Source organism: Cyprinus carpio, chromosome A1 (assembly GCF_018340385.1).
Source record: "Cyprinus carpio isolate SPL01 chromosome A1, ASM1834038v1, whole genome shotgun sequence".
Taxonomy (NCBI): Eukaryota; Metazoa; Chordata; class Actinopteri; order Cypriniformes; family Cyprinidae; genus Cyprinus; species Cyprinus carpio.
Window position 1 is genome coordinate 33695018 of NC_056572.1, and position 27700 is coordinate 33722717.

The 27700-nt window shown below is 37.5% G+C and overlaps 5 protein-coding genes and 1 long non-coding RNA gene across 7 annotated transcripts in view; 3 read left to right on the plus strand and 3 right to left on the minus strand.

Annotated features, from left to right (window-relative positions):
• Positions 1-1187: 1187 nt before the first annotated feature.
• On the plus strand, positions 1188-1992 carry LOC122146115. Its single transcript, XR_006160802.1, has 2 exons — positions 1188-1243; positions 1534-1992. It is a non-coding gene; the product is annotated as an uncharacterized LOC122146115 (long non-coding RNA).
• Positions 1993-6693: 4701 nt separating this feature from the next.
• gprc5bb (G protein-coupled receptor, class C, group 5, member Bb) lies at positions 6694-12147 on the plus strand. 2 transcript variants are annotated; one of them, XM_042763648.1, is made up of 4 exons: positions 6694-7412; positions 9520-10590; positions 10822-10928; positions 11011-12147. In XM_042763648.1, the coding sequence occupies exons 2-4, from the start codon at positions 9522-9524 to the stop codon at positions 11053-11055; spliced, it is 1221 nt and encodes a 406-aa protein (XP_042619582.1). In that variant the 5' UTR covers positions 6694-7412; positions 9520-9521; the 3' UTR covers positions 11056-12147. The 2 variants fall into 2 exon arrangements, with proteins under 2 accessions (XP_042619582.1, XP_042619591.1); XM_042763657.1 differs by lacking the exon at positions 6694-7412 and adding an exon at positions 7678-7822.
• LOC109057634 (protein MNN4-like) lies at positions 12056-14778 on the plus strand. The gene is made up of 4 exons (XM_042764850.1): positions 12056-12063; positions 12153-12212; positions 12672-13584; positions 14588-14778. Exons 1-3 carry the CDS (start codon positions 12056-12058, stop codon positions 13501-13503), a joined length of 900 nt encoding a protein of 299 aa, XP_042620784.1. The 3' UTR covers positions 13504-13584; positions 14588-14778.
• A 617-nt stretch (positions 14779-15395) lies between these two features.
• Positions 15396-20266, minus strand: exosc1 (exosome component 1). The gene is made up of 8 exons (XM_019074904.2): positions 20127-20266; positions 18439-18554; positions 18232-18306; positions 18044-18132; positions 17834-17867; positions 17291-17341; positions 17127-17211; positions 15396-16306 (listed from the first exon to the last, which is right to left on the minus strand). Exons 1-8 carry the CDS (start codon positions 20152-20154, stop codon positions 16200-16202), a joined length of 585 nt encoding a protein of 194 aa, XP_018930449.1. The 5' UTR covers positions 20155-20266; the 3' UTR covers positions 15396-16199.
• A 296-nt stretch (positions 20267-20562) lies between these two features.
• On the minus strand, positions 20563-24596 carry LOC122146120 (phosphoglycerate mutase 1). Its single transcript, XM_042763673.1, has 4 exons — positions 24323-24596; positions 22965-23239; positions 22678-22858; positions 20563-21513 (listed from the first exon to the last, which is right to left on the minus strand). Exons 1-4 carry the CDS (start codon positions 24459-24461, stop codon positions 21344-21346), a joined length of 765 nt encoding a protein of 254 aa, XP_042619607.1. The 5' UTR covers positions 24462-24596; the 3' UTR covers positions 20563-21343.
• Positions 24597-25386: 790 nt separating this feature from the next.
• cdc25d (cell division cycle 25 homolog d) overlaps positions 25387-27700 on the minus strand; it is a 5447-nt gene continuing 3133 nt past the window's right edge. Inside the window, exons 8-12 of the mRNA XM_042763698.1 lie at positions 27208-27270; positions 26899-26997; positions 26007-26230; positions 25820-25931; positions 25387-25742 (exon numbers count right to left, since the gene is read on the minus strand). Of these exons, the coding sequence (XP_042619632.1) occupies positions 25605-25742; positions 25820-25931; positions 26007-26230; positions 26899-26997; positions 27208-27270 (636 nt within the window). The 3' untranslated portion in view covers positions 25387-25604. The remainder of the gene's footprint in view (positions 25743-25819; positions 25932-26006; positions 26231-26898; positions 26998-27207; positions 27271-27700) is intronic.

Genomic DNA, 27700 nt, shown 5'->3' on the forward strand with positions numbered 1-27700 from the left:
GATAGATAGATAGATAGATAGATAGATAGATAGATAGGTGTACTGATCAATCGAGCAGAATATACATATTTTGTCTTGATGCCATTTTTGCACAGCAATGTTTATTTCAACGTTTGTTGATTTGATTAAATTGTTCTTAATCTAATGGTCTACAAAGCCTCATTTTTCCCAACAATTTCCCCCCCCAAAAAAAGACTTTTCATATTAGATTGTTTATCTGATAATATAGCATGATATTTCAAATCTAATTTACACACTACCAGAGACAAATATTATTTGTGTCCTTTATTATTGACTACAACTATTCATACTAAAGACATTCATGCCTTTGTGTGTTCCTGTACACCAGGGGCAAGTTCAATCTCAAACCGGGTGTGCACCGCTTTGCTACGGTTTCCGGTTTGAAGGACATGTTTCCTGGAAACATTGTGCAATGGGGTTTAAGATAAGTTTGCTCTTGTTTGGTGGGTGTGTCAGCCCAATCAGCAGCATCATGTATATAAACCATGCGGTATCAAAGAGACAGCTTGCACAATGTAATTAACGAGCAAGTATATTGGTTGCACATTTATTTACATTAAAGGCAAAATAACTAAAATAGTAAGAGCACAATTATAGATCTTGAACTTCTTTAAGTCTGTCTAAATATAATTTAGTAATTGCAATGTCTTCTGGTCCATATCCTTTCCTTAGGAAGGTGTGCTAGACACTGATTAATGTAACATAAAAATACTGTACATATTTATATATTTTGCTATTGTATTGTGGAGTGACACTTTCATAAACTTCTCTATACTCCTCTGATTATAAATAACATAGCACAACAACAGTGATCAGCAGTGATGATAAGCCTAATACTCACAATAAAAATAATAAGGTCATATAGATCATAACAGTCTCGGAGGTAAGAAGTGGATTATTCTTCACCTGAAATGTTTGCGAGGCAAATGTTGGATCACAATAATTAGGAACCACAGTTTCCACAAATCCTTTCACTTGATTGGGATGTTCTCTTTTATTCTGGACGGCAAGGGCAGTGACTGTAACATCAAGCCTATATTGCAGTATTAAACATGTATTTATACCAATTTCACCAGGCTCTGAAAATTCTTCAAAAAGAACACAAAGAATGGCCTTCTCAGCTGCCATAGTTGCAACTCTTTCGTCATCAGAACAGGGTGTTCAATGCATATGTCAATGGCCTGTTGGTGTGGGCCATCTGTGGAGGTCTCGGCATTTTCGGGTAAGAACGGTATTCACCAGATTCTCATACAGACTTTTAACTTTCTGGTCCACTTTGCCACTTAGAGAAGGAACCTGCTGACCGACCATTATTTTATTTTTATATGCCACTTACAGTAGGGTCAAACTAATCTGTACAGAAGTGCAGGTTCACATGCACACCTCAAAGCGAAGAGTTTTTTTTTGTGAATATGTAGTTGCTGAGTGAATTGAATGAATGAACCACTAACCAACATGACACTGATATAAGTATGTTAAAAGTATATGAAACTGATCCTGTTTTCTGTCCAGGATCTGGCCGTGTTGTTTGATTCCGTTCTGTGTGGATTCCTGCAAGGATGTACAGCATCGCTGCCCATACTGCAAAACCCTTGTGTATGTGCACAAACGCATGTAGCTCCTGAAGCAAAGATGAAAGAGCAAAAGAAAACTACCACCAACATCTTCTGGACATTACTGGGCTTAATAATTCAAAGAAAAATACCACCATGACAAGAAAAGACTTGTATGGGTTTCTCTTTCCTGATAGATAGATAGATAGATAGGATAGATAGATAGATAGATAGATAGATAGATAGATAGATAGATAGATAGATAGATAGATAGATAGATAGATAGATAGATAGATAGATAGAGAGATAGGTGTACTGATCAATCGAGCAGAATATACATATTTTGTCTTGATGCCATTTTTGCACAGCAATGTTTATTTCAACGTTTGTTGATTTGATTAAATTGTTCTTAATCTAATGGTCTACAAAGCCTCATTTTTCCCAACAATTCCCCCCCCCCCCCCAAAAAAAGACATTTCATATTAGATTGTTTATCTGATAATATAGCATGATATTTCAAATCTAATTTACACACTACCAGAGACAAATATTATTTGTGTCCTTTATTATTGACTACAACTATTCATACTAAAGACATTCATGCCTTTGTGTGTTCCTGTACACCAGGGGCAAGTTCAATCTCAAACCGGTGTGCACCGCTTTGCTACGGTTTCCGGTTTGAAGGACATGTTTCCTGGAAACATTGTGCAATGGGGTTTAAGATAAGTTTTCTCTTGTTTGGTGGGTGTGTCAGCCCAATCAGCAGCAACATGTATATAAACAATGCCGTATCAAAGAGACAGCTTGCACAATGTAATTAACGAGCAAGTATATTGGTTGCACATTTATTTACATTAAAGGCAAAATAACTAAAATAGTAAGAGCAAAATTATAGATCTTGAACTTCTTTAAGTCTGTCTAAATATAATTTAGTAATTGCAATGTCTTCTGGTCTATATCCTTTCCTTAGGAAGGTGTGCTAGAAACTGATTAATGTAACATAAAAATACTGTACATATTTATATATCTTGCGATTGTATTGTGGAGTGACACTTTCATAAACTTCTCTATACTCCTCTGATTATAAATAACATAGCACAACAACAGTGATCAGCAATGATGATAAGCCTAATACTCACAATAAAAATAATAAGGTCATATAGATCATAACACAGTCTCGGAGGTAAGAAGTGGATTATTCTTCACCTGAAATGTTTGCGAGGCAAATGTTGGATCACAATAATTAGGAACCACAGTTTCCAAAACCCTTTCACTAGATTGGGATGTTCTCTTTTATTCTGTACGGCAAGGGCAGTGACTGTAACATTGAGCATATTTTGCAATATTAAACACGTATTTATACCGATTTCACCAGGCTCTGAAAATTCTTCAAAAAGAACACAAAGAATGGCCTTCTCAGCTGCCATAGTTGCAACTCTTGCGTCATCAGAACAGGGTGTTCAATGCATATGTCAATGGCCTGTTGGTGTGGGCCATCTGTGGAGGTCTCGGCATTTTCGGGTAAGAACGGTATTCACCAGATTCTCATACAGACTTTTAACTTTCTGGTCCACTTTGCCACTTAGAGAAGGAACCTGCTGACCGACCATTATTTTATTTTTATGTGCCACTTACAGTAGGGACAAAATAATCTGTACAGAAGTGGAGGTTCACATGCACACCTCAAAGCGAAGAGTTTTTTTTGTGAATATGTAGTTGCTGAGTGAATTGAATGAATGAACCACTAACCAACATGACACTGATATAAGTATGTTAAAAAGTATATGAAACTGATCCTGTTTTCTGTCCAGGATCTGGCCGTGTTGTTTGATTCCGTTCTGTGTGGATTCCTGCAAGGATGTACAGCATCGCTGCCCATACTGCAAAACCCTTGTGTATGTGCACAAACGCATGTAGCTCCTGAAGCAAAGATGAAAGACCAGAAGAAAACTACCGCCAACATCTTCTGGACATTACTGGGCTTAATAATTCAAAGAAAAATACCACCATGACAAGAAAAGACTTGTATGGGTTTCTCTTTCCTGATAGATAGATAGATAGATAGATAGATAGATAGATAGATAGATAGATAGATAGATAGATAGATAGATAGATAGATAGATAGATAGATAGATAGATAGATAGATAGATAGATAGATAGATAGATAGATAGGTGTACTGATCAGTCGGGCAGAATATACATATTATGTCTTGATGCCATTTTTGCACAGCAATGTTTATTTCAACGTTTGTTGATTTGATTAAATTGTTCTTAATCTAATGGTCTACAAAGCCTAATTTGTCCCAACAATGACATACAAAAAAAAAAAAGGATTTATCTGATAATATAGCATGATATTTCAAATCTAATTTACACACTACCAGAGACAAATATTATTTGTGTCCTTTATTATTGACTACAACTATTCATACTAAAGACATTCATGCCTTTGTGTGTTCCTGTACACCAGGGGCAAGTTCAATCTCAAACCGGTGTGCACCGCTTTGCTACCGGTTTCCGGTTTGAAGGACATGTTTCCTGGAAACATTGTGCAATGGGGTTTAAGATAAGTTTGCTCTTGTTTGGTGGGTGTGTCAGCCCAATCAGCAGCAACATGTATATTAACCACGCGGTATCAAAGAGACAGTTTGCACAATGTAATTAACGAGCAAAGTATATTGTTTGCACATTTATTTACATTAAAGACAAAATAACTAAAATAATAAGAGCACAATTATAGATCTGGAACTTCTTTAAGTCTGTCTAAATATAATTTAGTAATTGCAATGTCTTCTGGTCGATATCCTTTCCTTAGGAAGGTGTGCTAGACACTGATTAATGTAACATAAAAATACTAAACATATTTATATATTTTGCTATTGTATTGTGGAGTGACACTTTCATAAACTTCTCTATACTCCTCTGATTATAAATAACATAGCACAACAACAGTGATCAGCAGTGATGATAAGCCTAATACTCACAATAAAAATAATAAGGTCATATAGATCATAACACAGTCTCGGAGGTAAGAAGTGGATTATTCTTCACCTGAAATGTTTGTGAGGCAAATGTTGGATCACAATAATTAGGAACCACAGTTTCCACAAAGCCTTTCACTTGATTGGGATGTTCTCTTTTATTCTGGACGGCAAGGGCAGTGACTGTAACATCGAGCCTATATTGCAGTATTAAACACGTATTTATACCGATTTCACCAGGCTCTGAAAATTCTTCAAAAAGAACACAAAGAATGGCCTTCTCAGCTGCCATAGTTGCAACTCTTGCGTCATCAGAACAGGGTGTTCAATGCACCACCATTTTTGTCGGGGCTGAACACAGCCCAGATGTCTCCATTAGAGAGCCACTGTCCTGCAGATTTCAGCTCCAACCCCAGTCAAACACACCTGAACCAGCTAATCAAGGTGTTCAGTACAGGCAGGTGTTTTGGGGCTGAAATCTGCAGGACAGTAGCTCTGGAGGAGCAGGGTTGGAAATCACTGCTGTACACGACAATCTGTTAATGATAACTAAGTTGTGACGTCAAGGAAAATAAAATACTTTGATTGTGAAAAAACTAGCTAAACCACTCTGACACAAGGAAGTCACCATCACTGACGCAGCTTAGGTCTCATTTAAATAGTACAGAAAGGTTTGTGTGTGTGCAGCTTTTGTAGCCTCTGCGTTCTCTGCTGGTATCTTACAACAGCTTCAAAAGAAGTTCATTGAATAAGAGTTTAGAGCTGGAAAAATACACTGAATTCAACAAAATAATATTCAGTCAATCTTCAGACGGAACACTGAAATATATTTTTCAATATATAATAATAGCTTTAAAAAATCCTGCTAACAAAAAAATGTTTCCAGTTGGTGGGAACGCATCGTGCTTACAGATGATCACATCCTGGCCTCAACAAATGCAACATTGGTAAAGAACAATCTGAAACCACAAACCCCAAAACACAAATCAGGTGCTAGGACGCTCTCTAGTGTCTAACAAATGAAACCTCCATACAAAAACTCAAATGAACTCATTATTTTACTTAGTCATTTAATTAAATTAACAAAATTAAGACATATATATTATACTTTTTTTCATCTGATTAGAGGCTCTGTCCTCTGTGTCCTAATAACCTGTTAGTGTAAGAACAGCAGTGAAGATAATCTGTCTGTAAAGTTAAGTCAGTACAGGCTTCTTTACTGCTGCATTCATGTCTGTCTGAGGTGTTTACAGTACACACACTGAACATGGTGGCAGTGCTTTATAGACTACTCCTTTCAGATTAATCAGTCTTTACTTGCTCAGATAGATAAATAGTCTAAAATATTCTAATATCTTGTGAACATTCAATTATTTTTCTTGGTTATGCAAACATTAAGGGAATGTTCCATTTTTAGCATTTTTCAAACGTTATGGGAACGTTCCTTTTGAACTTTATGAAACAATAAGTAATACTTAACATTATATGAGCATCCAACTAAAACGTTTTTAAAAACATGAACAATGTATGAATAATGTTTTTGTGCTATCATTTTGAGAACATTATTAAAGACCAGATAACATCGACTGAACGTTTTATTAACGTTACTTAAGAATGTTTCTTCATAAGTTTGAGAGAACCTTATCAGAAGTTCTGAGAACGATCCCTGTTAGCTGGGTATGCATTATACAAAATACTACATCAGAATGGTCTTATGGTCACCTTACCTATTCAGCTCTTAAAGTTCTGCTGAATGAGTGCAGTTTAACAAGTCATCTAAATGCAGCTTAACCTAATCTCAACCAGCACTAATCTGGAGTCTTATGTTACTGTGTGCTGACGCATGTGTGTGTGTGTGTGTGTGTGTGTGTGTGTGTGTGTGTGTGTGTGGTTCAGATATACCCTACGTTATGGGACAAAATGTCCCCACAAAAGATGGCAATATCCTAAATCCTTGTCCTTGCGGGGACATTCTTTTGACAAATAATGAAAGGAGAGCTGAGTAAACTCTTTCTAATACTCACCACTGGACAGGATTATCTGAAGGCTACTTAAAGAGAGAGAGACACACACACACACACACACAGACACTAATGGACATGTATGACCTGAAGCACTTGGATCTTTATTACATAAGACTCCCTCAAGTAATTGCACGTGGACACACACCTGGCCGTGAGTGTGTGTATGGCCTGTCAGGTGTCTATGACAGCGAGAGGTCTAACTGGAGATCTTTAGGCCTGAAGTCTGAGCGTTTGGATCATCACGAGAGTGTGAGAAGCATGATTGCTGAAGAGTTTGCCTTGGTTTATTTATAGGCTCTGCATCAGCAGCAGTCACAATGCTGCAAATGAAGCCCTTCAGAGAGAGAGAGAGAGCAAGAGAGAGAGAGAGATGCATGTGACAACAGCGGTCCACTGAGGTCTATACTGAATCAGACGTGAATTTTACCCTCTACTGAACGCGGATCCACGGAGGAAACCGCGCAGGACGCGCGCAGCAAAAGCTCTCGCGGAAAGAGGAGATTTAACACGGTCAAAAAGAGGCTGAAAGAGAGAAGCAAGCAGCGAAATCGAGACATTAGGATGCTCTCTTACAGATGTAGTGTGTGGGTGTGAAGCCGCCTGTCGCACATCAGCTGGTTTCTGTCACTGGCTTTCAACTATTGAGCACCGAGGAAAAGCGCGGCGTTCGGTTGCAATGTCAGTGCAGGAGTTTGTATTTTTCAGGATAATTCCCACACCATAAGAAGAGATTTGCATTGTGGGAATGTGTGCAGAAGCTATCCTGCACTAATAAATACGTATCGACTACTCCATTCAAGGCGTTATCTAAAATACAGTCTGAAGTCATAAGGTGAGTAACACCTATTGCTGTCAGCGCGTTGATGTGGTTTATATAACTGTTTTGCCTGCAAATCTATTCTTTAATCATTTTTATTTATTTGTGATTTAGCGGTGTTTAATTAACTCTTGTAAATTGGAGCTTATAGTTGTGTATGTTTAAACACACCGTGTGCGTGTGTGTGCGCGAGCGCGTTTCTTGCCTCTTTATATAAATTGCGCGCAGCTCCATCTAGGCCAGCCCACGCGCGCCGCTGGTTGCCATAGCAACTGTCGGGAGTTTATAAAGGGTAGAGGATGCGAGACAGACTCCTCTTTACACTCGGCTTCTACAACTCAGCAGCAGAGGATGAGCAAATGCATCTGAAAAATTATAGCCCGACTATTGTTATCTAACAAACAAATAACAACGCAATTCAAAAGGTGAAATGTGTAAAAATTCCATTCGTTTCTTTTCAAAAAATGTATTTAATAGCCAAATTCCTAACCAGAGAAGTGGCTGTTACTATGGAAATGGAGATTACAGCAGCAAGTCTGTAGGCTACTGTAATAATGTGCACTTATTTATAATCAGTGACTCAGTTCTATGTTGTATAGCCTACTGTCGTTTCTGATCATTTTTAAGGCTTTATTGTAAATACAGTTGAAACGTAGGCTAAATTGCGAATCTTTTTTTAGCTATTGTGAAGTTTATCCTAGTAAAAAAGGACACTCGAACGAGAAAAAAAATGAATCTAAAAATATCTGTTGTCTAAATACCTGTTGGATTGGATTGTTGTAGTTTGCAAATTGCAGCGACCTCGTGTGATTCACAGAAATTACGAATTGATTCATTAACGAATTAATGACGAAATGTAAATGTCTATAAAAGTTGTGAGTTTTGAGAATCAGTGCGCGCCATTGTAAAGACATTATAGGCTTTAGTCTATTCCTCACAGCTTAATTTTCATCCGCGTTAAATTCCAGTATGGCGTATAACCTGATTAAGGCCGAGACTCGAGAAGATTTTATCTGATAGTTTGTGTAGATTTCACCTAACCTATATGTTATATTGCTTAAATGTTTGCAGGGGTTTTCCTCATTATAAACTCGAAAGCTGCGGGAATGAGTAAAACTGCGCGATATACACAGTCCCCCATCGAAATTCGGACCTGATTAAACATTCTTTTCTACAGAGATTTCTGAAATACATTTATAATAAACCATTAAATCATTTATAATAAACACTGCAATTTTCCATAAGAAAATTGTCATTTCAAAGTGACTTCTTGTGGTTCATTTTAGAGCTGGTTGGTTTGGTTTTTACTGATTTTTTTTAAAAAATCTTTATGCCCAAAGTATACTTAGTTTATGTATGCATACGCTAGCATATACGTACAGTTGAAAGCATAAGTATACACTATTTCATAGCATGTGGGAACGCAGAAATCCACACGTGTTCTAGAAAGTTTAATCTTTGTCCAGTGTCTGCGCTATTTTTCTCCAGAAGGTATGACTGATAAAAATATCTTTGTATTCTTTCAAATTAAAGTTGCTGCTTCCTCAAAACCTGCTCACACACGCGCCTTCCGAATGTTTGTTGTTGTTCTGTCTCTTTAGATTTGCTTTCTACAGTGAAACAACAGCCCAGGCCAGTGTTGCCACCTTCTGGAACAACGGAGTAGTGCAAAACAAATTTAATGCACATGTGCGACCGACACATACAAAGGCCCTGTCCCAAATGGCACCTTCATGTGCACTTGCGGTGCGTGTGTGTCCGTTAAATCCACGACACCACGGGTGTCCCATTCGTCATTTTAGCTTTCAGAAGGGTGCTCGTGAGCACCCCCTTTGCAGCCACTATGCACCCTCAGTGCGTATTAGGACAAGTTACGCAGCCGACTTCCTCTCGATAATTAAACCCTGTGAGGGTTTAGGGTGCGATTTGGGACAGAGCCAAAGTATGCACATACTATTCTGGTGGTGCATATATTGTACACGTGTACTGTTCTGGAGACTAAATTTGTATCACACATACTGCACACAGACCCTCAGATACGTGTAAAAATGAAGTATACTTTAGGCTTTACACAAAAACTAAACTGAAGAAATAAAATTTTGTTGTATTCTTTCTCTTACAGCCATGGCTCTAAGGCCCACCCTCATCTTCATTCTCTTTCTGATTGGCTGCTGCGCTCTTGAGGACCCGCCCAAGGTTAAAGCCCCACCCCCTCCTCATGGATGTGGTGCTACAGTGGACCCGCCCTACAGAGTTTTGTGCGATCTGGAGTCGGTGTGGGGCGTGGTGCTGGAGGCCATAGCGTGCGCCGGTACCATATCTGCTTTGATTCTAGCCGTGATTCTTTTAGCCAAGCTGAAAACGGTAACGGAACCGGAGAAGCGATGTGGCGTCGGTCCCCTCCTCCTCCTGTTGGCCGGAACGATGGGTCTCTTCAGCCTATCGCTGGTGTTCTTGGTGGGGCGTGGCGAGGTGCTCTGCATGGTGCGCCGTGGGCTGTGGGGGGCGCTGTTTGCGATGTGTTTCTCCTGTCTGCTGGTGCAGGGTGTGCGACTGAAGAAGCTGGCCGGAGGGAGGCGGAGCCCAGCGGGCAGCTCTCTCGCCGGATTGGCTTTTGCACTCACTATGGTTCAAGGCATCATTGCTGGAGAATGGCTGCTGCTTACGGTGGTCCGTGAGGGACATGCAGCCTGCAATTACCTGCCTCTAGACTTTGTGTTGGTGTGTAGCTATGCTCTAGCGTTGTTGCTAGCGGCCAGCATGTTGTCGTTGGCTGTGGTGTTGTGTGGAGGAAGCAACAGAGAGGAGTCGAGCAGGAAGAGTATGAAGTGGAGGTGCAACGCTGTCTGGCTTTTCCTCACTTGTCTGTCCTCGCTTCTCCTCTGGGTCGCCTGGCTCGGTCTGTATCTCTACGGTGATGCCGCCCTCACAACCGTAGCAAAGGATTGGGATGAGCCAGCATTAGCGGTTGCTTTGGTGACCGAGGGTTGGGTGCTGCTGTTATTTCACGCTATCCCAGAAACGCACCTGTGCTTGCGTCCGTCCAGTCAGAGGAATGCAGACACCGGGCAGAACTACTACGACACCCCTCAGCCGCCAACGGCACAAAGTTACCATGACGACGAGCGGCCGACCAATCCCAGAGCTCCGTTCGCAGAGAGTCAGGCGTACACTGTAGAGGAGCACAGTGCAGGTAGGTTGACGCACAAAAAGCATGAGCAACATTCTGTGGAGGTTAGTTTATGGTTATAAAAACGTTTCTAGAATGTTATTATTTGGTTCTTCCAAAAACAGCGCTTTGGGAACTTTAGGAAAATATTCTGTGTTTGCAGTGCTAAATTCTATTTAGCTAGATTAGTGTTATAATATACAGATGTTTTGCATAATCACATATATATACTGTATATTGTTCTGTTTTTTGCAGTTCTGCAGACAGGAGGTTATCATAACGGATTGATACGTCCCACTGTGCCGTTCCGGAGTCACGTTTACCAGCCCACTGAGATGGCCCTGCTCATGAACTCAGGACCGGTCAGTAACAATACTATATATTAACTTTAATGCGTTAATGACTACGTTTCACACACAATTCCCCTCACGCTCTATGTTCCAGATCCCAACAGCCCCTCCAAACTTCACAGGGAGGCATCTGTGGTGAGAGCGGTTACCATGGCAATAATGTCCTCTTCTGCCCCCAGAAAGGATTGACTTCGGGTGATTCACAGGGTCAAAAGGCACTTTATTAAGGTTCCATGTTAATCATTTGTAAATGCTCCTCTAATAAATAAGCTGATTTAATTTAATGGACATTTTCCACATGGGAGCAGGCTAATTTTGCACATGTTCTCTATTAAGTGCTTAATACAAAATAAAGGACGTGCTATATATTCGATATCACTCTGGTGATGTCTGTTTAGATTACATGAATCAGACAAATAAGAGTTTACATAAATAGAGATGTGTGAAAGAGGAAGGAGAGGGAGCTTTAAAGTCAACATGAAACGCTGGTAACAGACCCAAGTACTTACATAATATGACACATTTCTGAGTGTGAGAGAATAAATGTCATTCATTTATTTATTCAATGTGAATAAATGTGAACAGCAGGGGGAAATTAAGAGGGATCTGAAATGTCAGCTAAAAAAAAAAGAGACAGATGAATTATTCAAAATCTAATCAGAAATCTGTATTAAGGAAAAAAGTTAAAAGGGTCAGTTATTGTCATGTTGACTTTAAAGAGATTGTGTGACAGATTATTTCAATAATTTCTAGCCTTAGCAAATCTTCTACCTACATTCCACTTTAAATATATAATCAAAATATATCACTTTGAAATGTATTGAATTTATTTGAACTGTTTTGTATTAAATTGTTCAATTGGTATCTTCTTTTTAAACCTTTTCTAATTCTATCTTTTAGTTTGTTTTGATATCACGTTTGATGTTTTTTTTTCCCAATCTTTGCACGCTTGATTGTCAGTCCTTATGATGCAGTTGATGGGATTCCTCTATAAATGTAATGCCGTGTTTGATCTTGTAAGGCAATACTGTGTAATAAACGTGTCTGGATGCTGCTGTGACGGTGCTGCAGTCTCACAGATTGAGACATTTCAACAGGGTCAATGGAAACGGCTGAATTTGTTATTTATTCTGCTCGTGATGTTCAGGTATATTGCACAGAATCGTTGTATTTTTCCCTATACTTGATGTCTATATTTGAGACAAATTCTAATAAACATTCCTACAGTGTTTTCAGAGCGTCTCTTTGCATACCACATAATGCACGTACTCGTTCAGTCACTGTTGCCAAGGACGCGTAGAGGGGATACCAAGGAAATGACGAGCGATTTCTTCCGGGTAAGAGTCGAAAGGAAAGCTTTCCCACGTGTGGCAAATGAGAAAGTAATAAAACAAACAGCTAACCCAAATAATACAGTCATTCCACACATACACACATCAAACTAATGACATATACCAGCACAGAACTGAAAACTGACAATTGCAATTCATAAAAAATGATAATAAATCAGTTTATCTCTTTCATGAGTATAAATTTGAGTGGGACTTTTAGATATTTTTGAATGTCGTTCCTCTGTCTGAGATAATGTGTTTTCTGAGTTTGCAGATGGTGAAGGCTGATCCAGAATCAGAGGAAAAACCAACTAAGAAAACCAGTGAAAAGCACCTCTAGGATGCACAAAGCAAGAAGAACATCAGGAGGTTTTTGAGAAGTTGGTTGACAAAAGTTGGCATGCAGTTGACGGGGCGACTAAAGAGAAGAAGAAAAAGAAGAAAGTAAGGTCGTCCAGACTGTTGTTAATCACGAAACTTTGGATGTAAACATCAGAGACGGAGAGAAACGGGAGAGTGTTGGGGCTGAGAAGAAGAGAAAGAAGAAAAAGAAAGCGAAGGAGGAAGTGGAAACAAACAGCCCTGTGTGTTACGATGCGTCCGTCCAGACTACCGTGGAAACAGAGCGCTCGGATATAAACATCAGTGATGCTCCTGAGAAGACAAAGAAGAAGATAAAGAAGAAAGAAGAAGAGATCACCAGTGAGGATGGAGATCATTTAGTGTCCAAGAAAAAGAAAGCCAAGAAACAAGGATGGGAAGAAGAGGTGGAAGCTATAAAGAAGAAAAAGGAGGTAGAGATCAAAAAAGAAGAAGCTGATTTAAGACACAGTGTAGAGATAGTAAAGAGGAAGAGGAAGAAGAAGAAGAGAAAAACTGATGATGATGATGAGCTGGCCGAAGAAAAACAAAACAAAGAATTTGAGGGTATAAAGAAGAAAAGAAAAAAGCAGAAAGAAGCAGACCAATGTGAACAGGAAGAGCAAAAGTTGAAGAAGAAGAAGAGGAAGAAATCTTCAGCAGTTGAAGAGCCTGATAACATTAGCTCAAATGAAAAGCTGGAGAAGAAGAGCAAGAAGCTAAAGAAGAAATTGAAATTGAAAGGCGTGGATGAAGGTCAGAGTCTTCCTCGCGCCAACGGAGGACAGGTGAGCTCAGCGGACGAGGAGATGAAAAAGAGAATCAAGGCTGAGACTGAGGATGACGTTGAGATTGAGGAGGAACCAGTGGGAAAGAAGCGCAGTAATAAATACTGAAAGAAAACCCCAGAAAAAGTTCAGAAGAGAAAGCCTGAAGAGGAGCATCATGAGGCAGTCGTGGAGAGAGCAAATAAAGCGGTAAGTTTTATCCTGCTGGGACTAAACTGAGGCTCATGAAGCTGTGATGACCTTCAGCATCGATATTTAATCATGTAATATGTTTTTCTTAACATCATGCTCTGTTATTTTAGTATTATTTATATACTTATATAGTATTTATTAATTTTTTAATTAGCTTTTATTTTCATATTTTTAGTTTAAATTTTAGTTAAAGGTTTAGGAGTTTCGTTATGTTCTTTTTTTCTATTTTATTTATTTAATATTTATGTTTATCTTCAATTTATTGTTATTTTTCGGTTTTAGTAATTTTATTTAAGTTGGTTGCCAAGGCAACTTTTCTAATTTTTGCTTTTTTTTATTTTTTAGGTTTCAATTTTTCATGAGTAATATGTATATTTTTTTTATTTTAGCTTTATTTGACGTAACTAATATGATTTTTTAATAGTTTTAGTTAACAATAACAACACTGCTGCTTCATAACAGGGTCAGTATCACAAAATCTGTCAAGAATGTGTGCAGGTCATGATTCATCCAAAATCTAAATAATTAATATGTTGTCTAATCAGTTTATGACAGTATTTATTTATATTATACCACTTATTTTTTTGGACAACTAATACAATTATTTTATGTATAATTTAAAATGTTTTGTGTAATTTATGTTGTAAAAAGTAGCATTTACGTAAATTAATGCCGTGTGTTTGTTTTTAAATTTAACACATAAAGTAGTTCAATTACTTCCATGTAAAATTTTTTTTTTTTCTTGCATATTACAGTGAAAGCAATAAGATTCACATTCACGAAAACCCTCATTGTCCTATAAATAACCATCATTTTATTTATGCAAAATATAATTTGTAATATCTTGCTTTGTGACATTATAGTTTTGTTAGATTCATCCGGCCATGTATGTTGCACCTCATGCCTGATTAGGAAAGTGTTCAGCTCATCCCAGTTTAAATGACATTTGACATTAAAACTTAATTCGCTGTATCTCAATGCGTTCTCTCTCTGCGCTCAGTCTGATGTTGTGTTCCTGTCGGAAAAGCCTGGAAATCAGGATGAAGTTTCTTTAGATCAGGTACAATCACTTATGTTTTACATACACCATCACACTCACCATATATATATGTGACCCTGGAGCACAAAAGCAGTCTTAAGTCACTGGAGTATATTTGTAGCAATAGCCAAAAAAACATTGTATTGGTCAAAATTATCGATTTTTCTTTTATGCCAAAAATTATTAGGATATTAAGTAAAGATCATGTTCCATGAAAATATTTTGTAAATTTCCTACCGTAAATATATCAAAACTTAATTTTTGATTAGTAATATGCATTGCTAAGAATTCATATGGAAAATTTTAAAGGCGATTTTCTCAATATTTTGAATTTTTTTCCACTCTCAGATTCCAGATTTTCAAATAGTTGTATCTCAGCCAAATATTGTCCTCCTAACAAACCAGACAACAATGAAAAGCTTATTTATTTAGATTTCAGATGATGTATAAATCTCAATTTTGAAAAATTGACACTTAAGACTGGTTTTGTGGTCCAGGGTCACATATATGTCATGTTGAGACTTTTCTTCCACAGGCCCTCCGTCTCGCCCTACAGAGGGACGTCGACAAGGAATCACAGCCAAAGCAAGTCAGTTTTACCTCAAAACACTTGTATTGAGTCTTACCCTCTTAAAAATAAAGGTTTCAGAATAGAGGGTTTTGCAGTGACACCAAGCTTTACAGTTTGAGCTACATTAATATATCATTTGCTGTTAAAATGCGCTATCTTTATATCAAACTACAATGAAAAATTCAGGACAAACAGAGCTGAACTTGTGATGTTAAACACTTTATTTTTTTTTCTTGTAAACACATGACCTTTCAAAACAGTTCCAGAAAAAAAGACAGAATAAGGAAAAGGTATAAGACATTTCCAGAAGTTCTGAATAAAAGCAGCAAGATAAAAGTCAATTCATCTCTGGGTGACTATTTTTTGTGGTTCATGTGTTTTGAGGAGTTAGAAAACAGTGCCGCCAAATGTTATTGCTCTAGAAACTTCAAATCCTGTTGTGACCGTAATAATAGTACAGTTCCAGTTTTCCACACTGGAAAAGAGCCATTGGTTTTGAAGCTCCATTTATACTACACAAACATATCAATGGTCCTTTAGTTGCTTTACACAAAATGTAATTTCTTTCCTTTTGATTTCGTGATGAAATGTGACCAAAAATGGCAAAGTTTACAGAGATTCACCCATAGATTGTTCCAAGTTTCTGCTCTAAACATCTAGGAACATTTAAAGTGGAAGTCAATCAACAAAATATGACATTCCACACATGTTTCAGAGCTTCCAAAAGGATTGCAAGACATTTGAACATGTGATATTACAATCACGGGTGTATCAGAGCATCAGTAATGCCAGAATACTGCTTAGTAATGCAACTACATTAAATTACGGTAATGTGATACTCATGCAGTATTCACTTAGTAGTGTGCATCACAGGCAGTGTGGAATGTAACAATCCACATTCACACAGAATTCCAAACAGAATGTTTTTGGGCTGAGAGTTCCGTGTGAGGGGGCGTGTCTTTGAAGCTGTGTGTTCCAGTGGGTGTGGTCTAAGGGCGTGGCTCAGGCCTGCAGGTACTCCGGCTGTACCCGCGCCACCTTGCGAAACTCTTTGGCGTGTGTGCGTGGACACTGCATCTCACACCAGCTGATGGGCACCATCTGAGCCCCTGCGGGATTTCAGACCGTGATGAACAATTTTGGGTGAACTCTTCATAAATAAGAATGTACTCACTCTCAGGCCTTCCTAGATTTAGATGAGTTTGTTACTTCACCACAACAGATTTGGAGAAATTTATCATTGCATCACACGCTCACCAATGGATGTGAATGGGTGCCGTCAGAATGAGAGTCCAAACAGCTGATAAAAACATCACAATAAACCACAAGTAATCCAGGCCATCAATTAACGTCTGCTGAAGTAAAAAAGCTGTGAGTTTGTAATCATTAAGATGTTTTTAACGTCAAACCATTGCTTCCGGCTAAAATTAAGTTCTCTATCTATAATATTGTTTTCTCCTGGAAAAAGTAGTTTCGGCTGAATCAGGAGAGAAATCTGCACGGATATGCCAGTGGATTTTGATGTGAGAGTACAACAGGGAATGGACTTTTTCACTGGAGGGAGAGTTATTATGGACTATGGGCTATTTTGGCCAGAAGTGACAGTTTAAGGTTAAAAAGTCTTAATAATGAATTTGTTTCTTATAAACACACAGCTTTTCACTTCACAAGACGTTAACTGATGGACTGGAGTGGGTGTGGATTACTTGTGATGTTTTAATCAGCTGTTTGGACTCATTCTGACGGCACCCATTCACTGCAGAGCATCCACTGGTGAGCAAGTGATGCAATGCTACATTTCTCCAAATCTGTGTCCTATGAAGAAACAAACTCATCTTGGATAGCCGAAAAGTGTGTACATATTCAGCAAACTTTCATTTTTGGATGAACTATTTTTTAGAGTGCACTGCTATTTGAGCGTTCCCTCACCCGCCTCGCTGTGGGCCACGACTACACCCAGCTCGTTCTCCGCTGTGGTCAGCAGGTAGTTCGACTGCACGTCGCCCAAAGAGATCTGACAGCCAAGGTCAAGGGTCATCAGCAACACATCCATGACGACAGGAAAACCGCTTTTCATTTAGCATAAAGGATACAACTTTTGCAAGGACAATGTCGCCTGGCCTGAAGCTTTTGTACGTCTCCACCTGAAAAGAGCAATTCAATACATGACATTTTAACCCTCCTGCACTTTTTGAAAAAGTGCCATATACAAGATGTTTGTGAATATTTTTGACCGAGAGCAGTAAGTATAATTTTTTTATTTATTAAATAATATAAAAACTAATTAACCTGCAGTAGTAACCATAAAATATGCACTTCTATTTGGGATTTTAGGTAACTGAGATCTCATTTAGATCATATTTATGTGAAGTTTGTATGAGCAAATATGCAAACTTTTGGAACATTATTACAGTAAAAATCAACATCTAGAAGTTAGCTTAGAAAATATATATCTGGATATTTAAGCATTATACAACATTTTTTGGTCAAATTTTGGTACATATATATTTTTTTTCAATCATTACTGTTAGGGTCTTTCACATTAAATTTTTATATTATTTTTTAAAACAAAACAAAAATGAAGAGCTTATTAGATAAAAAAAAAAATAAACATGAATAATTTCCCATGAACTCACCTTATCTTTTTCTGTCGCTCTCACGTCTTCTTTTCTGGAGAAATCAAACCAAACGGAGTTTAGCAGATCAGATGAAATATTTTACTTCTATTACTGATAATAATTTACCCAACAGGACCTGCTTGTAAAACATGAATGAAACTTACTTTATTTAATACATATGATGGGTAAAAAAAATGAAGGATAGATTGATGTATAAAACATCCATACCTGATAGTGCCTCTAAACCGGTCTTTTAGTGGGGTCGAACCGACATATAAGATGTGGACTTTAGCAAATCGTGGGTTGATACTCGTCACCTGCAAAGGAAATAATCATACATTTAATACACAGAACAATTGTAACAAACAAAATGAGATCAGGCATATGACGACTATCAGACACATTAGAACTCTCACCTTACAGGTGACGATGGCACCCACGTCAGGCAAAAGTTGTGTTTCTGTCTCCCTAACGACCGAAATCACCGGGAGCTATAAAGAAAGAGGACGGAATACAATTTCACCACTGGATTATCAAGATGCATGAGCATTTAAGTCTTACAAATGAACAAAATGGCTATGTTCAAACAAAGATATCCATAAAAGTGACACTGATGAACGGACCTCCTCTCCCTCGTTCTTTCTCAGCACGTATCCCGTGAGTGAAGCGAAGATGTAGCCGTGCCGCAGATACGTGCCGGTACCAGGGATACAGTCCTCCGTGCTGCAGAGCCTTTCACCTGCAGGAACAACAGCAGACGAACCAAGCCTCATCAAACAGTTTGTTAAAACACACTAATCATGTACAGCAAAACACTTATAACGGAAGTCTATGGGGCAAGAAAAACGTAAAAAAAAAATGCACCTCAACAGTTTAACCACAAGACTCACCACAGGTTATTCCAATATTTCACCTGTTACTCCAATATGCAATATGTTTAGTAAATTAATTTCCGATATGAAATAAAAATATAATAAAGATAAAAAGTTTTTAACCTCACATTTTTGACTTTTTCTCTCTCAGTTGAGTTTACATCTCACAATTTAGATTTTTTTTTTTTATTTCAGAATTTTTAATTTACATCTCGCTTTTTTTTTTTTTTTGTTTGTTTGTTCTTGCTCCAATAGCCAGAGAATAAAAAAAAAAAATTATCATGATTTTTAAATCTCACAATTCTGATTTTTTCACAATTCTGAGTTTATAACGCACATGTCTGAAAACTGCTAGAGGAAAAACACAAAAAGTTAGTACTGTACGATGCGAACTCAAAATTGTGAGGAAAACAGTTCTCATGAATTGTGGAGGTATGTTTTTAGTTTACATACTGCAATAAAGTGTTTTTATTAGTGCTGTCAAATCGATTAATCGCATCCAAAAACAAAAGTTTGTGTTTACATAATATAGCCTATATGTGTGTACTGTGTATATATTTATATTAAATATATATTAAATATACACACATATATATGACTATTTGAATATGCATTTAAAAAGTGCACTCACAGAAAACAGAAAAACGTCATAAAAAGTTCATCCGCTAATAAACCACTAAAAAGAGGGTCTTCTCTCAAACAACAAAAGGAAACATACAGTTCTGTACAGTAATTGATAAATAAATAAATTAAAATATATTAACAAAACCGTGAGTTTTATATTTCTACTTCGAAACCCTTCCTTACACGTGCCCCATTTATTTCTAATGTAAGTAAATAAACGCGATTTTTTCCAAACTGAATGAGTTGGATTTCTGTGACTTGATGTAAATGAGCATTTCAGGGCAATCTGAGTGATGAAAACAACTCGAGTCACCCATCGGCTGTGAGCTGGTGCAGTAGAGGCACACAGGTGAGTGCTCTGCAGCAGGTTGCGGGCTCACAGGTGAGTGCTCTGCAGCAGTATGCGGGCACACAGGTGAGTGCTCTGCAGCAGTATGCGGGCAGGTGCGCGTGACAGCAGCGCTCGCGCCTCGGGCGGTGGGCAGGGCTCGCCAAACGAGTCTTTAATCCCTTCAAACACCTCCATAACTAAACGCGTTTACAGCAAATCAGATATACGCTATTACAGCGAGCTAGCCAATCAACATCAGCTGTTTCTGACTGAAATCGAACATATTTATGTGTTTACAGCGTCATATAATAGCAGCGCTGCAGATGATTCAGCCCTACAGCACGTGAACGCTCCAGTGGAATCAAACTGCGCAGAACTTTCAGTCTGGGCATAAGCAAAGAATATATAACCAAACCCTGCAGCAGCAATTAGGTTGATAAACACTAAAGGAAGCGAAGAGAGCATGTTAATAACAGCGACCCACCTGGAACACACAGCTTCATGGGCGACATGTTTTCAAGAAGCACCAGTCGCCTTTTGATTGGCTATTAGTCAGCGGGGAACTCGCGCTCTGATTGGTCACTTCATCTGCAGGCGGTTTCCGTACACCGCCATATTTGTTGTGGCTGTTAATGTAAATATACAGCATATGAAAAATGCCAAGCTTTTTCGAACTTGGAAAAATATTCGTTATTAATTTTATTAGTAATTACAACTTAATTATTTACATAAAGTCAGTATTCACGAATAAATATTTTACAGAATGCAATATATATATATATATATATTTCATAACATATTTTTCTTCATAATTTGTATTTAGACGTTTAGGATACATGATAAAATACAATATATTTATATGTTTTTTAATTATCTATTGTGATAGATATGTCAGATTAAAAAATATTCAAAGCATGCTATTTATTTCTGCTCAAGTAAGCCAACATTTATTAGGGATTGCACACATACTCGCATACCTGTACACATAACTCTGTCATTCAGCCAAGCAAAATAATTTTAACATTTGCTGTACAAACAAAATGTAAAAGAACAGACAATTATTATATAATTACTGAATATTAGGATGCAATATTCAATATTTCCTTAACGGTAAATGTTTGCAGGAGACTTGGGTCAAAATGCATTGAACATGACATGGATTACAGCACGTCTTCAACATACAGTGATATTTAACACATAAAAAGTGACAAAAAATGAGGTCACAGGAATATAATCTGCTGTTAATCACCAACAAAACTCACTTCTCGACTCTAGATGTAGGTGAATCCTAACGCAGATCTTGTGGGATATTTCAAGAAGATTTCTGTGGGTGTTCAGAGATATAGAGCAGCAGTACAAAGCATGAATCACGCAAAAGACGGGAAAACGCACCACTTCTGCAGCCCACCCGGTGATTAATATATGCTGTTGCCTGGCAACAGTTGTCAAAGCGATGCCGTCACAGACAAACACATGTGCCATCATTCGAAATGTGCGGTCGTGGATTTTCAGTGCCGAGACTATATAGAGCTAAACTCCCTCCTTGTGGCTCAGTTTCACAGCGTTAACACACATACCCAAGCAGTTACGTTTGAATTGTATCGAGAGCGTTTGGAGATAAATGATTGGTCAGTGGTTTGGTTCTAGGCTCACGGTAAAATACTGGTTGCATTTCTGAGGAGGATTGCGTGAAGTTATAATCTACTTCTTGGCTTTGCCCTGAGCAGCGACGGCCTCCATGGCTTTGCGGACAGTCTCTTCATCTCCCAGGAACTGCATGGGCTTCACCGGCTTCAGGTTCTTGTCCAGCTCATAAAGGATGGGGATTCCTGTGGGCAGATTCAGCTCCATAATCGCCTCTTCTGACATTCCTGGAAGAAACATACAGGTTATAATCCGCACAATCAGATAGATGCTCATTTAAACACTGTGGATGGCTGCCAGGGTGTTGTTATGCATTAGATATTCTGAAAAATCATCACCCGTAATCTGGATATTATTAAGAGCCAGTGTGAATAATGCATCATGTAAAGCTGAAAACAAGGACAGAATTGTGGAAATTACAGTATAACTCAATGACACAGAATTTGGCAAATTTTGGATAAATAAATCAAGAGAAATTCTGACAGACATATATCACTAATGTACAGTGGAAGGTACTTCAAAAAGTAATTATTAAATTATTTATAAGAACATCACAAATTCTTCCATGTTTTAATTTTGACAGTAAACTTCTGTCGTGCAGAACTTTGTTTTTTGCCTTCACTTGATTATCACAATTTTTGATAATAAATTTGTATTAAATTATAAATTAATTAGGATGAGAATAATAAAACCACAGAATATGTGGAGAGAAAAAAAAACACTTCATAGGGCTGTATTTTTAGTTAAAAATAATACATTTTTATGATTATTGAATTTAATTGATTATACATGCTTTTTGATTATTACAACTGATTTAATTATTAAAACTGAAATTACAGAATTTGTGAAAAAGAAAACGGTTTCATAGGATCCCAAAAAAAAATTATTTTTTTGTGTTTTTATATTTTGTATTTTTTGTGTTTTTTTTTTTTTTTTAGATGTTTTTTTTTGGGGGCTAAAAATTTAATTTAGGTTAATAAATTAAACATTTAATAACTTATTGTTAAATTGTATAAGTTTCAAGATTTTAACTAATTAGACATGCTTTCTGATGATTAAAATTTAATTAAACCATTCAAACAAAATCCAGAAAAATTAAAACAAAAAACGTTTTATAAAGAAAAACAATTAATAAATTGGTGATAAATTGTAAATGTTTCATGATTTCAATTATTTAGACATGCTTTTTGATTACTAAAATTAAATTTAACCATTAAAAAAGAAAAATTAAAAAATTAAAATTATTTTTACATTTTTTTGGAAAAATAAAACTGATTTCATAGGGCCCTATGCATTAGCCCCCACCAGACTCCTCTTGGTCTCATTCAGGGTGTTTTTCGGGTGTATGTACTGTATGGTGTAATTTTAGGGTGTTTGAAACAGTTTCTCACCCTCCAGGTGTTTGACGATTCCTCGCAGGCTGTTGCCGTGAGCAGCGATGAGGACCCTCTTGCCCTCCTTGATCTGAGGAACGATTTCCTCGTTCCAGAACGGCAGCGCTCGAGCGATAGTGTCCTTCAGGCTCTCACACGAGGGCAGCTGGTCCTCCGTCAGGTCGCCGTAGCGACGGTCCTGCAGCGACATGGCATCCAGTGTCACATGATCCTTCAGAAATCAATCTAATGTGCTGATTTGCTGCTCAAGAAACATTCCCTGTGATTCTCAGTGTCCTGCTCACCTTGCTGATGGAGGTGTAGAAGTCGTGCTCGGGGTCCATGGGTGGAGGTGGGATGTCGTAGGAGCGTCTCCAGATCTTCACCTGCGCCTCGCCGTGTTTGGCCGCCGTCTCGGCTTTGTTGAGGCCCGTCAGGCCGCCGTAGTGGCGCTCGTTCAGACGCCAGGTGCGATGCACGGGCAGCCACATCTGATCGATGCTGTCCAGCACCAGCCACAGGGTCCTGATGGCACGCTTCAGCACGGACGTGTAGCAGATGTCAAACTCATAACCCGCATCTGGAAGAGAGAGAATACAAGATCTGCGTCAGTTTGTATATTGCATTGTATATTCTGGGGTCAGTAAGGTTTTTTTTTTTTTCTAAATCAATATTTTTATTCAGCAAGGACGCATTAAACTGATTGTTGAACTGAACTGTGTCAAAAGATTTCAATTTCAAATGCTGTTCTCTTTGTTATTTATCAGATACAGATGAGAAAATAACTACATTTAAATGAGTTAAAAAAAATTGTTTGTTTGATCACCTCGATAATGACCATTTTAGTCAATATTACATCAAAAAGCAGATTATTATATTTGTAATGAAAATCCACTACAAGTTGCCAAAGAAGAAATGAGGAAGAGTAGCTTGACTGTGCTGCAAATTAACAATAATTATATGACTGGGAGGAAGTGCAATAATTAAACTTCAACAGGATATATTATTATAAATTAACTATTATACATTATTACGTATATAATTATAATTAAATATATATATATATATATATTTAAGGGGAACACACATACTGGTAAAAAATGTATAGTCTGAATGCAGTGTAAGTCGCTTTGGATAAAAGCGTCTGCTAAATGCATAAATGTAAATGTAAATGTAAATATATATATATATATATATTAATTATTGCTAAAATTGCATATAAATAAAAATGAATGGATTTTGTAAAATTTTTATTTTTATGATTTTAAAAATATTATGATGTGTTTTTGGCGATATTGTTAAAAATGGCACTGACAGATATGTAACCAAACATCCTTTTCCTCTTTTTGTTTTTCTGCTCCATTGAGATCATTTAGCCGAAGTTAATACTAACAAAAACAAAAACAATCAAAATCATATGTCAGATTTCAAATAATCAATATCAATGTTATATTTTTAAACAATCTTTAATCATAACGACTTGTGGGTGGATTGTTATTCATTCGTTCATTCATTTATTTATTTGGACACCAAACAATCACCAAGTAACGCTTTGGCTACATACAGTGGTTAAAGGAAATGAGGACGAGCAGCACAAGCTTGTAACGTTACAAGTGATAAAAGATGATGAGAAGATGAGTTTAATAAGCGGGCACCGGATCACCTCTCAGGGCCTGGCCGCCCCTCTTGGCCTCCTCGGCTCCGGTTTCGCTCAGATCGGCGTCGAACCAGCCGCAGAATCGGTTCTCCTGGTTCCAGCAGCTCTCTCCGTGGCGGATCAGCACCAGCTTATACGCGGCCATGACGCGCGGTCTGCAGGCAGCGGGAATGTTCGCGAGTAACGGAGTGTTAACGGAGGAGATGCTGAGGAGAGATGCTGACACCGCGAGTGGAGCGGAAGTGTTTGGAGGTCGTTTTGCGCGAGGAGGACCACGCACGCTTCCTGATGCGCGCGACCCATCGGGGAAAGAGCACGCGCGTCCGCGACGTCACTATGCGACCTTGAGTGTCTGTTTGTCATCGCAATGATTTATTGTATATTAACGTCTTTGTACTGTCACTAGTTTAGATGAGAAATTACAGTTTTACAACTGGGTTTAAGTGCAATAATTAAATATTTTAACGGTATACATGAAACATAAATTGTTATAATATAATGATATTATTATTGTGGAAGTTCCATATACACTAATTAATGATCTCACCGCGAAACATAGGTTCTTTTTCATTTTATATGATTTTTAAATAATAATAATTTTAATAGATTTCACTGTTCTCTAGAAGTATACTGTTGGAAGTATTATTAATTTATTGCTTTATTTGGTTCATCATCTTGGGTCAGGAAAAAAACGTATTTATAGTATAAATAATATTGATACATATACACATTTACATACAACATACATTAATTCAAATTAATAAAAAAAGAAAACACCAGGCAAGCATAATTATACACTAAATAAATAACTAATGAAATATAAGGAAAATAAAAATAAAACCAAAATAAAATAATAATAAATAGTTTAATTTATTCATTTAAATCATTTTTTATTATCTAATTATTTTAATCAATTTATCTATTTAATTTAATCACATTTTTGTTACTTATTTATTTTAACTTTTTTTTAACACCGTCTTTAAACTTTTTTTCACGGACCTCCTTGTGGCCCCCTTGATGTACTATTGCTATGTAAATGTAAAAGAGAAATTTGCAATTTTAATACATTTGATACTTATGGAAAATAAAATACCCCTTTCCAATGTTTTTCATTTTACATTTAAAAAAAAACATTAACAATAAACCACAGTCTGTGTTTGAAAGACTTTATTCGAAGGCCTACAGATTAGTTGATTAGTTGAGAGATGTGTACATGAAGGTTATAAATAAATGAGCAAAGGTATTATATTATAATAATAGTACATAGAATATTTTTTACAAATAATAGTTAACGTGTGGTTCTCTGATGTATTTTGATTGGCCGTCGTCTTCGCTGCCGTGTTGGTCTTCTCCTGCGGTATCCGTGCAGCTGCTCCCGGTACTCGCGGTGGCGCATGGTCACGTAACCGCAGGGATCACACAGATCCTGAGACACAGAGACACCTGACTGAGATGCTGCAGCACACTGTGGTTAAGGCAGTCAGATGTTATGTGGTACTGTACCGGGTAAGACGCATGGAAGAGTTTGTAACCCCCCAGCAGCAGGTAGAGCTCAGGATAGTGCAGGCTGGGATACACATTCACTCGTCTGTCCAGCCTCCTCAGATACTGACACCTGTTGATCAGGTAAGAAGTGTGTGTCATCATAAACACACTCAGTGTGTGTGTGTGTGTGGAGTGTGTTTCTCACAGATGTGGGCCTCTTTCCGAAGAGAACTCGCAGTGGAAGACGATCAGTTTCCGTGGCGACGAGCCCTTCTCCTCTGGGAGTGAGTCAGATGGACGAGCTGCCCGCTGCCCCCTCATCCTCCAGGAGGAGGTGTTTCCTGCGGGGCAGGGGGAGAGTTCAGCTCCTGCCGAGGCCTGATGCACCGCCTGCTGGATCTGAGACTCAGTGTACAGATTCACTGCTCCCTGAATGAGTTAAAGGTGGACATATGAAGACCAAACAACCTGCTGATGAATTCAATGTGACATTAATATATAAAAATATAAAGTTTGGAGTAAAGTAGTGATACTTTTATTGAGCGAGGATGCATTAAATGGATCAAAAGTGACAGTAAAGACATTTATACAGTTACAAAAGATTTCTATTTCAAATAAATGCTGTTCTTTTGAGCTTTCTATTAATCAAAGAATACTGAAAAATGTATTATGTTTTCCAAAAAATATAAAAATAATGATAAAAATAAATATTTCTTGAGCAGCAAATCAGCATATTACACTGATTTCTGAAGATCATGTGACACTGAAGACTGGAGTAATGATGCTGAAAATCCAGCTTTGATCACAGAAATAAATTACAGTTTACAATATATACAAACATAGAAACCAGTTGTTTTAAATCGTCACAATATTGCAGGTTTTTCTGTATTTTTGATCAAATAAATGCAGCATAAATATACTGTAAGTATGCTATTCTGATCATAGTCTCACTCGATGTTTGGATTTATATGTGGTTTTGAATAGTTATTTTTAGGTAAAGTTGAGTCTGGGAATTGGATTGATTAGATCTTTAATGGAGATATTCAACATGAGAACCTCATTGCATTAAAACACTCAGTAATTTAAGGTTTAAGTACCCTAATGTGTCCTCCTCGGTACTCGTACGGGTAACGACAGTCAACGATGAGGAAATCCTCGACTGCAGGACCAAACTGACCTCTGATCAGTGACGCCACCCAGGTCAGAGCAGACAATATTTATACCTCAACTTATGAGATGCACATCATTCAAATAAACCCATAACATAATTGTGTAAAAACGTATGTTTCCATCTCAGCTGCTTTGAGATTAAAATGACATTTAAAATGAGAAGGAGAAAAGAAAATCACATTATTATCAGAGCGTTTTGATCTACTTTAGCTTAGAAAATGTTCATGATTACTTACGGTGTGAGCGCTGACACAGTGAAGCTCCTGATGGCCACCACTCTCAACAGGAAGCAGGTGTTGCTATGGAAATAACAGAATCAAGACTGAAAACATGTAACAAAAACTGTAATTTGTTAAAACACTTTCAGTCCCACCATGTTCAGACTTCTATCACCTGTTAATCTCTTTGGATAAAAGCATCTACTGAATGCATAAATGTAAATATTAATCTAAAACATAATCCAACTCAAATCAATTAAGCAATCAATAACTGACACTAGCATTCAAAAGTTTGAGGTTGGTAAGATTTTTTAAATGTTTTTTAAAGTCTCTTCTGGTCCCAAAGGCTACGTTTATTTTATCAAAAATACGGTAATATTGTGAAATATTATTACAATTTAAAAAAACAGATTTCTGTGTGAATATATTGTAAAATGTAATTTATTGCTGTGATCAAAGCTGAATTTTCAGCATCATTACTCCAATCTTAAGTGTTACATCACCCTTCAGA

What these genes read in the sequence shown, in the direction of transcription:
- exosc1 (XM_019074904.2), bottom strand. Translation starts at nt 20,154, where the DNA reads ATGTCGCCCATGAAGCTGTGTGTTCCAG. An exon ending in ACATTGTCCTTGCAAAAGTT is followed by an intron (nt 17,212 to 17,290) that starts GTATCCTTTATG and finishes CTTGGCTGTCAG; the next exon opens with ATCTCTTTGGGCGACGTGCA. An exon ending in CGTGGCCCACAGCGAGGCGG is followed by an intron (nt 16,307 to 17,126) that starts GTGAGGGAACGC and finishes GAAATCCCGCAG; the next exon opens with GGGCTCAGATGGTGCCCATC.
- LOC109057634 (XM_042764850.1), top strand. An exon ending in GTCACTGTTGCCAAGGACGC is followed by an intron (nt 12,213 to 12,671) that starts GTAGAGGGGATA and finishes GGGCGACTAAAG; the next exon opens with AGAAGAAGAAAAAGAAGAAA.
- LOC122146120 (XM_042763673.1), bottom strand. Translation starts at nt 24,461, where the DNA reads ATGGCCGCGTATAAGCTGGTGCTGATCCGCCACGGAGAGAGCTGCTGG. An exon ending in GGGCGGCCAGGCCCTGAGAG is followed by an intron (nt 23,240 to 24,322) that starts GTGATCCGGTGC and finishes TCTCTCTTCCAG; the next exon opens with ATGCGGGTTATGAGTTTGAC. An exon ending in TCTACACCTCCATCAGCAAG is followed by an intron (nt 22,859 to 22,964) that starts GTGAGCAGGACA and finishes ATGTCGCTGCAG; the next exon opens with GACCGTCGCTACGGCGACCT.
- gprc5bb (XM_042763648.1), top strand. Translation starts at nt 9,522, where the DNA reads ATGGCTCTAAGGCCCACCCTCATCTTCATTCTCTTTCTGATTGGCTGC. An exon ending in TGTAGAGGAGCACAGTGCAG is followed by an intron (nt 10,591 to 10,821) that starts GTAGGTTGACGC and finishes TGTTTTTTGCAG; the next exon opens with TTCTGCAGACAGGAGGTTAT. An exon ending in TGCTCATGAACTCAGGACCG is followed by an intron (nt 10,929 to 11,010) that starts GTCAGTAACAAT and finishes TCTATGTTCCAG; the next exon opens with ATCCCAACAGCCCCTCCAAA.